The sequence below is a fragment of the Nerophis ophidion genome, linkage group LG04 (assembly GCF_033978795.1).
Source record: "Nerophis ophidion isolate RoL-2023_Sa linkage group LG04, RoL_Noph_v1.0, whole genome shotgun sequence".
In the NCBI taxonomy this organism is placed as follows: Eukaryota; Metazoa; Chordata; class Actinopteri; order Syngnathiformes; family Syngnathidae; genus Nerophis; species Nerophis ophidion.
Window position 1 is genome coordinate 34,997,554 of NC_084614.1, and position 15,475 is coordinate 35,013,028.

Consider the following 15,475-nt stretch of genomic DNA (forward strand, 5'->3'; position numbering starts at 1 on the left):
GCATCATAAAAATATATAACCTTTAGATTCTACAGGGGATTTGAATATATAACCTACTCTAAAGAGTATTCAGAAAACTTTTCCTGTACTCAATGCATCTAAATATTATGACATAAACTGCTGCCATGCTTTCATTAAATGTTATCGTAAATTAGAAATATGTAGCAGCTGCTTGCACATAGCATGAGTCACACAGTTCGACTTGCCGGTCTTGTCTGCTTGTTTTTGAAGAAAACACAATGAATGTAACACAGGAAGTCATGCAATGTATTGCACAAGACCAGGGGCGTTGTTACAAACATGAATGTATGGAAAAGAAGAAATTCTAACTATGCTGACTACAGACAGAGCAATGTTTGCACATTTGTATTGTTTCACTATTGATTTGTGCAGTCAAATGATTACATGTTGTATTACTTACTTGTAAAATTGTAATTTATTTAAAACACCTCTCAATTACCCGTGTCTATTGGCTATTTGTGGCTGATCTCGAAACGCAACCCTATCAAAAGTGAGGTAATACTCAGTGGCCTCAAGGATAGAGTGTACGCCCTGAGATTGGTAGGTCGTGATTTCAAACCCCGGCTGATTCATACCAAAGACTATTAAAATTGCACCCATTACCTCCCTACTTGGCACTCAGCATCAAAGGTTGGAATTGGGGGTTAAATAAACAAAATGATTGCCGAGCGAGGCCATGGCTGCGGCTCACTGCTCCCCTCACCACCCAGGATGTGAAACAAGGGCATGGGTCAAATGCAGAGGGTAATTTCACAACACCTAGTGTGTGACAATCAGTGGTACTTTAACTTTTAACTATAACTTTAATAGCGGGGATCTACTAAAATACGACTATCTTTGAGGTGGAAATTATACAAGAAAGTGGCAAAATACCATAAAATATTAGACAAAACTATATTTTGCTAGAAAAAGTTTGTGTTTCCTGATAAGTTCATGGATGTGAATAATTACCCTTTCCAAAACAGGAATTCAAACTTTAGGGGGTTTTTGTATGTATGTTTTTTTTTTATCTTTTATATTTACTTGTGCAATTAAATAACATATACTGTCGTTTATGCAACAATAAAATACATAATTGGAAGAAGCGAACAGTAAATTTGTGTGAAAGTATTTTTTTACAATCTTGGAGGCAAATTAGAGTACATACCACTACATGTTGTATTTGTGTACATTTGCATTCAAATATAAAAATAATTTTGGACTGCATTTTTTTTTAAATGTGATAATGGGTAAAATATTTACCGCTAGTGAGACTACAGTTAACAATTAAGTTTGGCATTGAGACAAGAATTTATCAGAGTTGCAGCTTTTGTGTGTAAGCAACAGGCAATTGCTTTGGGAACAAACAGGCTGGCTCACCTCAGAGAAGTAGAAGAGCGCTGACTCACAAAACAAGATGTCAGCCAGGAAGACAGAGCCGCTCGTCAACACTTCAATTTGGTATTTACAGAAATTATGACTCCGTAGGAATTCAATAAAGCACCTTGAGAAAAAAATAATGTAGCAGCTGTGATTATATTAACATGTATATAGGATGTAGGACATAAGTTACACTTTAATCTTGCACATCATATGTTAACTAAGGCTGTGTGACTATTAATATGAAAACACAATAACTCATGAAAGAACAAGCAATTAAAGACATTTGATTCAGGTGATTGTGGCAGAAGTGTAAAAACTTGGCATACCTTATTAAAGAAAAACCTGGGCCAATAAAATGTTTTGCTGAATGATATATTGTCCCACACATTATTGCCAATATTAAGCACTAATGTAATCATAATATCCATCCATCCATTTTCTACCGCTTGTCCCTTTCGGGGTCGCGGGAGGTACTGGAGCCTATCTCCGCTGCATTCGGGCGGAAGGCGGTGTACACCCTGGACAAGTCGCCTCCTCATCACAGGGCCAACACAGATAGACAGACAACATTCACACTCACATTCACACACAAGGGCCAAAATAGTGTTGCCAATCAACCTATCCCCAGGTGCATGTCTTTGGAGGTGGGAGGAAGCCGGAGTACCCGGACGGAACCCACGCAGTCATATTATAATAATAATAATAATGAAAGTAAGCCTTTCAAACACAATTAACTTTTGTTTATCATTACTGTAGTATGTTTTACCATTGTAATAGAAAGGTCAAAAGCTTTTAATTATCCTTAATAAGCAAACAAAACACAAATGGAAATTGCGCTTCAATAGATATTGAACATCTTGAAGTGCAGTTGTTTTCCCCAATTGGAATAAACTGTGTCAAGTGGTTTGTTTTGTTGTCTTTTTTTGTTGTCGTCAATGTTTTCTAAAAAATTTGGCATACTGGCTCGCCCATCCATGTTGATGGGCTAATCTTGCTCAATTTGTTTGAAGCAGAATTATTCCCACGAAGGAACATTTGGCTTGTAATCTTCTCTGTCCTCCTAATTTTTGTTACTTTGCGGTGCTTTTCACTGGCAAGTTGCGACAAGCAAGGCTCTACACGTGCATCGTATGTGTGTACGTTACCCACCCATCCAGACAAAAATTGTGGACGACTAAATAGAGAGTTCACTGTGTTAATTTAATTTTAGGATTAAAAAAAACATGCTCAGATGCTGACAGCAATGCACAAAGTGAACTGCCTTGCATCATTAATAAAAGTGACAGTCAAAGAAAACAATACATACACAAACATGGAAATGTATCGATGCTGAAAAAGTTGTTGAATTCATTTTTAATCTATCGTTATTTCTTATCGGCTCTAAGAACACCACCATTCTTTTAACACAGGTGTCTGAATAATAACTCCAGCAGAAAATGAATAGATGGAATAAAACTTACTGTTCCTCTAAGATGGTGAAGACAACTGACTGTGCAATGACAAAGCAGTTCGGGTCCACCATGCCATCCTCTCCGCAAATTTTAGCTAACAGACAAAGCACAGTTAGTGAGTTAAGGTTCTTACAATCTCTGCTTCTCACAAAATCTGATTTAATGTTAATGAAACACGTGTTCTTATAAAACACTGCCTTACCAACTATATCATTTCGGATCTGTTCTGTGATGGGAATGGGCCTCACCGCATCTGGAGAGACATACTTGGTGAAGATGGTAACTGCATCTTTCTCTATACCTAAAACAAAACATCCCTGGTAAATATCTTGGAAATGCATTTCTATGTCTACAACTTTACCAAATTACTTACTAGCTGGGGGCACTATAGTCAAACTAAATCTGATTAACAGCTTGAACAGGCAGCCAGATGTCATAATGAAAATGATGAAAATGAACAATGCATTTAAGGGATCCGAAATGTAATTTTCAACAATTTTCTGCAATTCATGGGAACATGAATATGAACTGACTTTTAGTGCATTTCGAAAGTATTCAAACCACCTCAGATGTTTTGAGTGTTACAATCTTGGTTACTGCTCCCTCCAAGTGCTCAATTTGACCTGTTAAGACAACTCTGTCCCAAATGTATGTACATTAATGTACAGTTAAAATGGAGGCCATGGAGTTCTTTGTGTTATTAAAAGGGAAGCTGACTTACTTTTCATGAGTTTATCTGAGAGGTCTCTCATGGTGTGGTTTGACTGCACTTTGGAGGGTGTCCCAGTCCTGGAAGAAGCCTGCTTGCTTGGAGTTTCTGCACGAGGGGTGCCAGGTCTCAGGCCAGCTTCTGTGGTGGTGGAGTTCTGTTGCTTGGGGAGCACCAGGATTTCTGCACTGTTCAATTCCGGGTTGAAGACATTGTGTTGGGGCAACTCCGTGACCTCTGAACCGCCAGCGGAGGCGGGAACAGGCTCAGCCAAGGAGCTTTGTTTGACCGAGTTGAGGCTGTGCGCTCGGACTCGAGACCAGCTGGTGGACCGAAAACTTTCAGCTTCCAGCCAGAAGCGAACCAGGTGGTCCGCCCCCTGCTGCTCCATAAAACGTATGTAATGGGGGATCGCCACATTGTCCCGAAGCACTTGGTCCACTGACTTGGAGAGTCGAGAGCGGGTTTCCTGGGTCTGATAGTTCACACTGGAATTACCTAAAACACAACAAACGAACATCAACGTATGCCTCTTTCCAGTTAACCACCAAGTTGCTTTTAGTTATGTAATATAAAAAAACAACTGCTGGGTTCTCTCATTAGCACCAGGTCAAAAATATTGGCATCAACTACTATGGCTGTCGCAACCTCCTGATGTAGTTTTTTTTTATACCAACTACAAACCCCGTTTCCATATGAGTTGGGTAATTGTGTTACATGTAAATATAAATGGAATACAATGATTTGCAAATCATTTTCAACCCATATTCAATTGAATGCACTACAAAGACAAGATATTTGATGTTCAAACTCATAAACTTAATTTATTTTTTGCAAATAATAATTAACTTAGAATTTCATGGTTGCAACACGTGCCAAAGTAGTTGGGAAAGGGTATGGTCACCAATGTGTTACATAACATTTTCTATTAACAACACTCAATAAAAGTTTGGGAACTGAGGAAACTAATTGTTGAAGCTTTGAAAGTGGAATTATTTCCCATTCTTGCTTGATGTACCGCTTAAGTTGTTCAACAGTCCGGGGTCTTGTTGTCGTATTTTACGTTTCATAATGCGCCACACATTTTCGATTGGAGACATGTCAGGACTGCAGGCGGGCTAGGAAAATACCCGCATTCTTTTACTACGAAGCCACGCTGTTGTAACACGTGGCTTGGCACTGTTTTGCTGAAATAAGCAGGGGCGTCTATGATACCGTTGCTTGGATGACAACATATGTTGCTCCGAAACCTTTATGGACCATTCAGCATTAATGGTGCCTTCACAGATGTGTAAGTTACCCATGCCTTGGGCACTAATACACCCCCATACCATCACAGATGCTGGCTTTTGAACTTTGCGCCTATAACAATCCGGATGGTTATTTTCCTCTTTGTTCCATAAGACACCACGTCCACAGTTTCCAAATATAATTTGAAATGTGGACTCGTCAGACCACAGAACACTTTTCCACTTTGCATCAGTCCATCTTAGATGAGCTCGGGCCCAGCAAAGCCGGTGGCGTTCCTGTGTGTTGTTGATAAGTGGCTTTCGCTTTGCATAGTAGAGTTGTAACTTGCACTTACAGATGTAGCGACCAACTGTACTTACTGACAGTGGTTTTATGAAGTGTTCCTGAGCCCATGTGGTGATATCCTTTACACACTGATGTCGGTTTTTGATGCAGTACCGCCTGAGGCATCAAAGTTCCGTAATATCATCGCTTTCGTGCAGGGATTTCTCCAGATTCTCTTAACCATTTGATGATTTTACGGACCGTAGATGGCAAAATCCCTAAATTCCTTGCAATGGCTTGTTGAGAAATGTTGTTGAAAAACGGTTCGACAATTTGCTTACAAATTAGTGACCCACGCCCCGTCTTTGTTTGTGAATTACTTAGCATTTCATGAAAGTTGCTTTTATACCCAATCATGGCACCCACCTGTTCCCAATTAGCCTGCACACCTGTGGGATGTTTCAACTAAGTGTTTGACGAGCATTCCTCAACTTTCTCAGTATTTATTGCTACCTTTCCCAACTTCTTTGTCACGTGTTGCTGGCATCAAATTCTAAAGTCAATGATTATCTGCAAAAAAAAAAAAAATGTTTATCAGTTGTATATCAGTTTTAACATCAAATATGTTGTCTTTGTAGCATATTCAACTGAATATAGGTTGAAAATTATTTGCAAATCATTGTATTCCATTTATATTTACATCTAACACAATTTCCCAACTCATATGGAAACGGGGTTTGTATACAAAATGGCAGGAGCGGAATTTAAATAATTATGAGCGGACAGCATCCATCAGCTTTATTTTGCTCTGCATGCGCTACAAATGTTTGATTGTGCTACTCAGCTGTTGGTGTGAATCTTTTGTTCATATTGAACTTATCACGGATATTAATGCTGACTGAGCAGTTTATTTTTGTGGTTTAGTCAATAAATGCCTTAGCTGTAATTAGAGCCTGCTTACACAGAAAAGTTTAAGAATACATTAGAATATCACAAACACATGGAAGTGGAAGTACTTTTACAAACAAAAATACAAAAGGCAAAGGTCTCAGAACATTAAGTAAGGCTTCACAGTGAATACTTCAACACATTAACACTGACATTACGAAACAGTTACTATGCAATTGTGTGTCTATTTTTAATCACAACTAACATTATTGTATGAACCCTGACATGCATAAATTTGTATGTATGTATAAGTAAAGATATAATTATTCTGTCTGGGAAAAAAAAGTAGAAATCGGTAGAAATGTATCTTAGCTGTAGGGCTGCAGCTATCCATTATTTTAGTAATCTATCAATTAGTTTGTTCGATTAATCGATTTTTCAGATATAACACACTTTATAGCTCCCATGTGTATTTTAGGGAAAGTAGTTGAAATAAACAAAACATTTTCTGTTTGCCATAATATTTGTTCTTATCTTCTAATAAATGCATATCAACAAATTTGAAATTGCACCTTTAAAGTGTGCATTTATAAATCACTTTAAAAAACATATCTGTTTGCCGCAACACAGATCACGGTACCCACACACCACCGCTCTCATGTGCACTCTTTTGCAGCGGTTGTACGGAAACTATGTCCACATATTTAAAGTTCCAGGCACTCCATGCGGTCGGATTTTTATCAATTTGTATTACCGTAGTTATACTCATTAAAATATTAATCAAAGTAACAAAATATAAATTGAAGCTTTTTTCCAATCAAATTAATACATTTAATTGATTAATCATCATAGCCCTATTTAGCTGCAATTAAAGGGTCAAAACGTTTACACAAAAAAAAAGCATTCATACGACCGACCACATGATGTGTTTCATTAACAACACGTGGTTACATTCATATTGTAATCAAATTAAAATATATTAAGGTGTCAAAACTTGCATCAAAAACTAAATATATAACTCCACCGGACTTTTACTAAGTCATGAATAACTATTGTTTGCATGACAAGACAACAATTTGCTGGGAAGAAATCACAAACCCACAAGAAAGATGTGCCTGAGGACAACAAAAAAAACACTGAATTATACAGTTATCTGAAAAGCAATATGGAGGCCATTTCTGGATGTGGTTATCATATTGTGTCAGTTTGAGATCAATAAAAGTCTGCACCAGTATTCTATCATTTCGAAGTCTGTTGGGACGTCATCAAAATGGAGCTCGTAGAGTGTTTCGGTCAGAAGTTGTTGCCTTCTCTGTGGTACAGGTTTTTCCATCTACGTATGTGTTGCTACAATATACGGATAGCATGCCTGTACAGTTCCTGTCATCCAGCATGCCTGTCATTCAAGGCCTTCACCAGCTAAGATAATTATATGAGTATTTACACATACATGAATACTATTGTTGTTTCAGGAAGCTTAGTTTCTATCAACCACTTCACTAATGATTTGTAATAAATCATCATGAGAACAATTGTGTTTGCAATTTAAACAGCTTCTTGTTCTATATGTATTTTTGCATTGTTGACTTCTTATGCAAACCTTACAAGGGGAGCGTGAGATTCCTCCTGGTCGAAACTAAAGTTTAACAAGCACAACTTAAAGGGCTGCGCCTAATGCTTTAGCACTTATATCATGGTTCTGGACCTAAAAACTATGTCTCCATGTGTCCCCCTAAAATAGACTAGGGATGGACGATTATGGCAAAATATAATAATAATATTATCTTATTGTATAGGGGACGGCGTGGCGCAGTGGCAGAGTGGCCGTGCGCAACCCGAGGGTCCCTGGTTCAATCCCAACCTAGTACCAACCTCGTCACGTCCGTTGTGTCCTGAGCAAGACACTTCACCCTTGCTCCTGATGGGTGCTGGTTAGCGCCTTGCATGGCAGTTCCCTCCATCAGTGTGTGAATGTGTGTGTGAATGGGTAAATGTGGAAGTAGTGTCAAAGCGCTTTGAGTACCTTGAAGGTAGAAAAGCGCTATACAAGTACAACCCATAATATTAGTAGTAAAACTTGGTTATTTTGATGGATAATGAAGTCACGATTAATAACACAATTATTCATTAATTTGAAACCATGAGGACTTATTTAACCCCCCAAAACTCAACTTAAAAAAATTATTTTAAAGAACAACGGATAGAAAAGAATAAACTCGTGAAAAAAAAATAATGGTAACCACTAGGGCTGCAACAACTAATCGATTAAATCGGTTATAATCGATTATAAAAAATAGTTGGCGATTAATTTAGTCATCGATTCGTTGGATGTATGCAATGCGCATGCGCGGAGGTTTTTTTTTATTTTTATTATTATTATTTTTTCCCCTAAACCATTATTTATAAACTGCAACATTTACAAACAGCTGAAAAACAATAATCAAAATAAGTACAAAAACAGTACAAAACAGCCGTCTCATGAGGTAGCAGTAAGCCAGCCAATGATGTGTCATGTGCAGCTCACGTGACCACGCCGTATCCTTCGTTTGGAAACATTCGAAAAATGGCGGAGGGAAATAGTACGGATAGTTCAGAGGAGAAACATCTCGAGGTTATAAAAGTGTACGACCTAAGTCGTCAAAAGTGTCCGAACACTTTACTTTAAAGACTTCAAAGACGACATTTCCTGCAAAACGAGCAGCATGGACCTCGCGTACGTGGCACGAAAGGCAACATTGCTTCGGCAGCACCTGAAGAGGGGCCATGGATTAAGAGAACTCACGGTACGTAACTTTTTTAAGTCCATAGTCCAAGTACATTGATCCGTTGTGTCCGTCTTGGTGTGTTTTTAATATGTTGTTGACGAGGATATTTTTTTAAGGCAATAAATGGACAGAAATAACTCAGGTTGGTTTCATAATGGATCAATATAGCCGGACCCGATAAAGCTATATAATATTTGAGTGACGCTTTAGTAAAATAAACGTTATGAAGGTGCTGGAATATTTTATTCTATTATTCACAGGCAGCCTAAAATGAATCATTTATTATTTAGAACAGAAACGTGTACAATATCCGACCCAGTTAAGAATAAAAATAAAAAAGCAACATAAGAATAAAAATATAACGGTAAAAATAACAATATAACAAGAAAAACTAAGCAGCAGTGACCATGATATGAAAAAATGTGCCTTTTACATCAGAAATTATTAAATAAATCAACTAAGTATGTATTGAGTTACATATAAATGTTGCTACTATGTACTTTCATTATATGGTTTCTCTCATTTCAGAAAGAAACAAGCCAGCATTAGCAACTTCGTACAAAGGAAAGTGTGCACACCACAGCAAGCGACTGCATTGACTGATGCTATCCTGAATATGTTGCTAACTGACATGAGGCGACTATCAATGGTGGAGGATGACGGTTTCAGAAAAATGATTTACGTCAACCCTGTTAACACTCTTCCCTTGAGGACCCATTTTACGAAACTGATGGAGAGGAAGTATGAGGAGACATTTCAAGCTGTGTAAACTGACATTAAAGCCACCCAGAGCAAAATTGTTCTGACCACTGATGTGTGGACAAGTGTAGCCACGGAAGCCTACCTCGGCAATACATGCCACTATATTGGAGAGGAATGGAACATGAAGTCAATCTGCCTTATGACCATGCCACTAGAGGAAAGACATTCAGCATCCAACATTGCAGAATGGTTAGAATAGGTAGTAGGCAGGTTTGAAATTCCCCTAAGCAAAATTATTGCTATTGTACATGACAATGGTGCACTTTATAAAAAAAACAAAAAATATTTTTCTAACACTTGCCTTGTTATTGTTATGTTTGGCAAGTCGAAAGGACATAGTGCCAGTATGCGTTTTTCTTTAAATAAAGTATTGGAAAGGATAGAAATGTAGTTTGTCTTTTTTATCCGATTATTAATCTATTAATCGAAGTAATAATCGACAGATTAATCGATTATCAAATCAATCGTTAGTTGCAGCCCTAGTAACAACATCCACCCATCCATCCATTTTCTACCGCTTATTCCCTTTGGGGTCGTGGGGGGTGCTGGTGCCTATCTCAGCTACAATCGAGCAGAAGGCGGTAACAACAATAGACAATAAATGACTATAGCAAAAAGAAAAAAAATCAGTTTTTCCATTTACATTTTTTTTTCATTGTTTTACCTTTTATACTTGTTTTACTACCATAGAATGTGTGATTTTTGTGTCATACATGAAATGTAATAACATGTGTGTTAATTAAATGCAAAAATCCTCACATTAATTGGTGCAGTACAATTTTGACCTGTAAAGTCAAAGCAAAATAATTGTGTAAATGTATCAATAAGTATTTAAGTACATTAGGCCTGTGTAAGGCACTTTTTTAAAACATTTATTTTGTTAGTGAATTCAGACTGGGTGTTGAGCACTGCGCTGTTGTTGTGAAGAGGGGAAGTGTGCTGCTGTTTTGAGGTTGACAAGTTTAGAGACGACTTGAGGCTGTAAAAAAAAAAGAAGAGAGAAAGCGAGCCTTTCAATTTGCAGATGCTGTCCTGTTTGTACATTGATGTTACAACGATGATGTTGTTCACAACAACACAAGCAAATTAAAGTTAAAGTACCAATGATTGTCACATACACACACTAGATGTGGCAAAATTGTCCTCTGCATTGACCCATCACCCTTGATCACTCCATGGGAGGTGAGGGGAGCGGTGAACAGCAGCGGTGAGCAGCAGCGGTGGCCGCGCCCGGGAATCATTTTGATGATTTAACCCCCAATTCCAACCCTTGATGCTGAGTGCCAAACAGGGAGGTAATGGGTCCCATTTTTATAGTCTTTGGTATGACTCGATAGTCTTTGGTATGACTCGACTTGGTATGAGATGTGTTTTGGGTGTATGGATTGTTCTTGATAGCTTTCGCTTCCTAGTGGAGTTTCAAGTGGCCGTCTCAGCATTGTTTACTTCATGACATGTTTTAGGGGATGAATGAACGGTACCAGACACATCATTTTCCTCCAAATTTTTTCTTCCCTTCCCAATGACAGCATTTCAGTCACATTTATGTCAATTTCTGTGATATTCTGCATTTAAAGGGTAACTGCACATTTTGGGAATTTTAGCTATTGTTCATAATCATTATAAAAGGCATGACAACAGATGTTTTTTAAAGGTCCTTGCATGGAGCTGCCATGCAAGGGCCTAACCACAACCCATCAGGAGCAAGGGTGAAGTGTCTTGCTCAAGGACACAACGGACGTGACTAGGTTGGTAGCAGCTAGGGATCGAACCAGGAACCCTCAGGTGTCCGGCATAGCCACTCTCCGAACTGTGCCACGCTGTCCCCACTGATAGGTAAAACTTTACAAGAAGTGGAAGCATAAGTGGGTGAGGCTAATTACCACTAATTAATTTTTTTAAGTTAAACATGCCAGCATATCTAAAAGAATACTAAAGACTGACTCGTTTGATTACCGGTACTCATTTTATTACTAAACCACAGGAGAGCTACTAATACTACTAATAGCAGCCACATTACACAAAGTCTGGCCATTTGTCCGTCTCCGTTGCCATTAATGTGCCGCAACCACCGGTAGCTGCCCGCTTAACTGGCCAAGCTGTGCTGGAGTTACAGGAACACACTGTGACAGCAATAGGTGGCAAAATGATCGCCGAGATAAACGTCCTCACAAATATAAATATGAAAATGAAGCATTAAATAAATGTATTGGCGATAGAGTGAACTTTGTGTCTCAGCCTCGTATTTTTTAATGTAAATTGTTGAAATGATCAAAAATCAATATGCTTTAGGAAATGCAAAAAAAGCACAGTCATCTATCTGCAGCTGCACCACCATTGGCTTGGACCCGGTCAGGATTGGCCTCCACCTCTTTGACATCAAGCCCAAAAAAGTATGGTTGAAGTCCGGGATCGGGGCTAATTGGCCTTCTTCAGCTTCTTTGTCGGGAAAATTGTTGATAAGGTAAACACATCCTTTTTGAATTAATCATGGACCAGTGTGACAAAAACATGCAATTAGGTGATCAAAATAATAGTTTTACATTTGTTTAACAACACCGTCTATGTGGAGAAACGGATTCCAGTTCTTTAGACAACGTCACACAAGGAGGAGGCGGCATATTGAGTCAGGCTATGGAAAGAGGGCTTTCAAGTACAGTTAGTTATCAACAACTTCTTAAAAAAATAACAAATTAATATTATGGGAAGTGAGTGCCGAATCCTTTTTCAGGAGGAAAAAATACATAAAGAGAACACAGTGAAATTTCAGTTATCTAAACACGATGGGTCAGTTTAGGTTTTGGTGTCGGTCGCTGTAACCTGAACTCGTTTTAGGGAGGCACAACAAAAAAATTCACATTGTCCTGGTGCCTAATGCAGGTTTGGTGAATGAAGACATTTTTGACTGTGTCAAAAAGAAAACAAGCTAAAATCAACTGAAGTGAACAACAATTTACGCACTGAGGTGCTTAGAGCGATGCAAGGAGTGAGACGTAACTATTTTGCTCCCTGCATGCCAAAGAAAAAAACAGACATGGACATAACATATTATTGATTATGGCAAAGTATTTCAGCTTAATTTTTATTTATTGTTCAATTGATTGAGAGGCCTAGTCAACATTAGAACTTTTTCCAAAGAGCAACTGGTGTTTGTTATTAGCATACTGGCTGCCTCCACCGCAGCGCAGACAAACTTGCTGTTTCCTTAAACACTTTTGACTGGCAAGGAGGCAAAGAACACAAGGCTCAACAATTCTGAATGGCGAATATGTCTGTCATTCATTGTGGCAAAAAAAAGAAAAAGAAAAACCTCCGCCGCTTGCGATTATTTGTTGCCCTGATTAAAACTGTGATGTCGATTCGATATTAATTAATCATGCAGACTTAACACAGGGGATTCTCTTTGGCTCAACCTCGCCTGTTGCGTGTTTACGTGGGCTTCTCTTGACGCACAACAACAAACTTTTCAAAAGAATATGGCGGCTACGGTGCCGACTTCTCGACTCCCGGGTGATGCAATGCTTGGGTCACCGACTCCATTAGGCTATTGGTGACTGACCACAGTTTTATTTACACATACACCAATTTGCTTGAGAACATTCCACTCTCCTTGTAGCAACTTTATCACTAATCCCATCTGTTAATGTTTTTCAGTTTAGTTAGTGACTTAGCAGAGCAGCTATTGATAGATCTTCTCTGCTATTCGGTGTGTCAAATGTTTAGATGCTTTTCGGCTTAAATATGCCTCTACCCATAGCTTGTGCAGACTAAGCTACTAAAGTACAGTGGCTGGATGGCTGAAAAGTAGGTTCAAACTGAACAGCCAGCGGCCTTCACCGTAGTGAGCGAGAAGAAGATTCGTATATCCCCGCACAAGCGCAAAGTTATATACCCAACGTTAATGAGCAAAGATGAAGAAAACTGCTTTGACATAGTAACGGCTAACTCATTAATTTATTAAAATAAGCACCATGTTACAATACTACTTACAACAAAAAGAAATCAGAGTAATCTCAACACTGGTTATCTAGCTAACACTTAGGGAACCTTAAGCCCTTTGCACGTTTTGTTTAAGATACCGATACACAATATATTATAAAACGCCATTCGGCCTAAAATACCGGGATATCAGTTTTGATCTATATAGCCCATCCTAAGTCGTAAGTCTCTCTATCCATGCTAGCTTCCTGTGTGTGTGGAAGTTGGCGCCCCAGTCTCTACCCACAGAGACAAAGATTGTGAATAATTGAAAAGAGGCCTCACTGCGATCAGTTAATCCGATCGTTAAATAAACGTGCTCAGGTATTGAGAGCGATGCACAGAGCCAGACGTCTTTGTTCTTGTTTGAAGAGAGAAACACTTGATTGGCCAACAAGCAAAGGACGCAAGGCTTAGCAATTTTAAATGCTGAACATGTCACTTAACAGGCGGTGACAGCAATGGAAAAAAAAAAAACTCACCGATACTGCATTAATTCAAACCTCGATGTTGGTTAATCGTGCAGCCCTACTGGAGACTAGTCATCAGTCATTTACCGTAAATGTAGGTGCATGGTTGTCAGGTGAGTGAAACACTTTACTATCAGTAACTATGTTTGTCAGATGTTTTAAAAGACAGAACTGATCATGTAATTAACAGTGATCCCTATAAATTTTACTTAGCTCGAGGTGATCACAAAGATGTGAGCCATTTGTTGCTTTGCTTGCTATGATTTAAGAACAGTTGCAGAGTTTTTACACATGCACACATTGTTTGTAAAGTGCATATAAGCCAATAAGAGGTAACTGTAGTATTGTTGTTAGTGGTCAATGGTATCCAACTATTTTTTTATAATAATATGGTGTACAAAAAATAATTCATGAATCATACCGAGATCACCAAAGTGCGCTGCTTCCATGTGGCTGGGCTGCTTTTTGAGGATGGCAGTGCGACCGCGTGCATAGGAGTCCATGTTGGCAGAGATGGCGTTGATGGCCACATGGCTGGGCCCAGCAGCGTCCTGGATGGCATTATTGTTCTTCAGTGGCAGCGACGGGGAGTGAAGGCCGACTTGACCTGGGAATGGGGAATAGAGCGTAGGTCGTTACATGTGGAAAAAAGCAGGAGTAGTGCAATAATATCAATATTAGTAGAATGTGAGATTTGAGATTAAGGGGACTGAAAAGGAATTTGGTTGTCACGAAACCAGAATTTTAGAAGTCGATACCAATACCTGTGAGTTTTCACAATTCTCGATACCACGATAAAAATTAAAGACTGAACCCATGTACTTTTAAATACACTCCTTTATTGAAAAGTGTTTCAAAGTCTCAGGTATTTAAGATCACAGTTCTTCAATATATTTTTGCACAAAATTTAATTTACAGTATCAGCTGCCAAGAAGTACTGCTGTTCATTCAAAGAAGAACAGCAGTGGCCTATTGCCTCCCAGTATACCAAAACAAACAATACTGTGCTTATAAATATTCTCATAAATAACAATATTCAACTATTCCACATTCTACAAATAACAGAAACAACATTATTTTTAAATGTCTTACAATATAGTGGTAGTGTGACATTATCATGTTAAATAAAACTGGCTAATAAAAAAGTATTGTGGTACTAATTAATTGGAAATGCTACTATATTACCTACAATTGTAAAATTGTTCTTTAAGGTGCAATAGTAAACATATGTTAAATGTATTGTAAGATTTTCTGTTAAAAAAAAAAAGCCAATATTGACATTTTTTGTAGTTCCCTTTATTTTGAGAAGTTTTCAAAAGTATCAAAAACTATAGAATAGTATTGATATGCATTTTGGTACATGTACCAAATTATTTGGATTGGGAAGACACTAGTGACCATAAAAAAAGAGCTGCTTTAAGCAAATGGCTCCCAACCAACACTTTGCCTTCCTCGTTAAAATTAGTAAACCCAAGTGTTCAAAGGTTTGCCAAACAACAGTAGAGTGTCTCTAAGTTTTGTTTTCTAAGCACTTATAGAATTGCTAAAGTTGAG

General features: G+C 38.3%; 1 protein-coding gene and 1 long non-coding RNA gene across 4 annotated transcripts in view; one reads left to right on the plus strand and one right to left on the minus strand.

Moving 5' to 3' along the window:
- Positions 1-15,475, minus strand: part of akap10 (A kinase (PRKA) anchor protein 10) — a 38,204-nt gene that overhangs the window by 15,078 nt on the left and 7,651 nt on the right. For 2 of the 3 annotated variants that reach the window (XM_061897918.1, XM_061897917.1), the window contains exons 3-7: positions 14,343-14,528; positions 3,556-4,041; positions 3,037-3,135; positions 2,844-2,928; positions 1,381-1,504 (exon numbers count right to left, since the gene is read on the minus strand). In XM_061897918.1, the coding sequence (XP_061753902.1) occupies positions 1,381-1,504; positions 2,844-2,928; positions 3,037-3,135; positions 3,556-4,041; positions 14,343-14,528 (980 nt within the window). The remainder of the gene's footprint in view (positions 1-1,380; positions 1,505-2,843; positions 2,929-3,036; positions 3,136-3,555; positions 4,042-14,342; positions 14,529-15,475) is intronic. The other variant, XM_061897919.1, reaches the window with a different exon arrangement.
- On the plus strand, positions 8,493-9,859 carry LOC133551327 (uncharacterized). The gene is made up of 2 exons (XR_009806475.1): positions 8,493-8,729; positions 9,240-9,859. It is a non-coding gene; the product is annotated as an uncharacterized LOC133551327 (long non-coding RNA).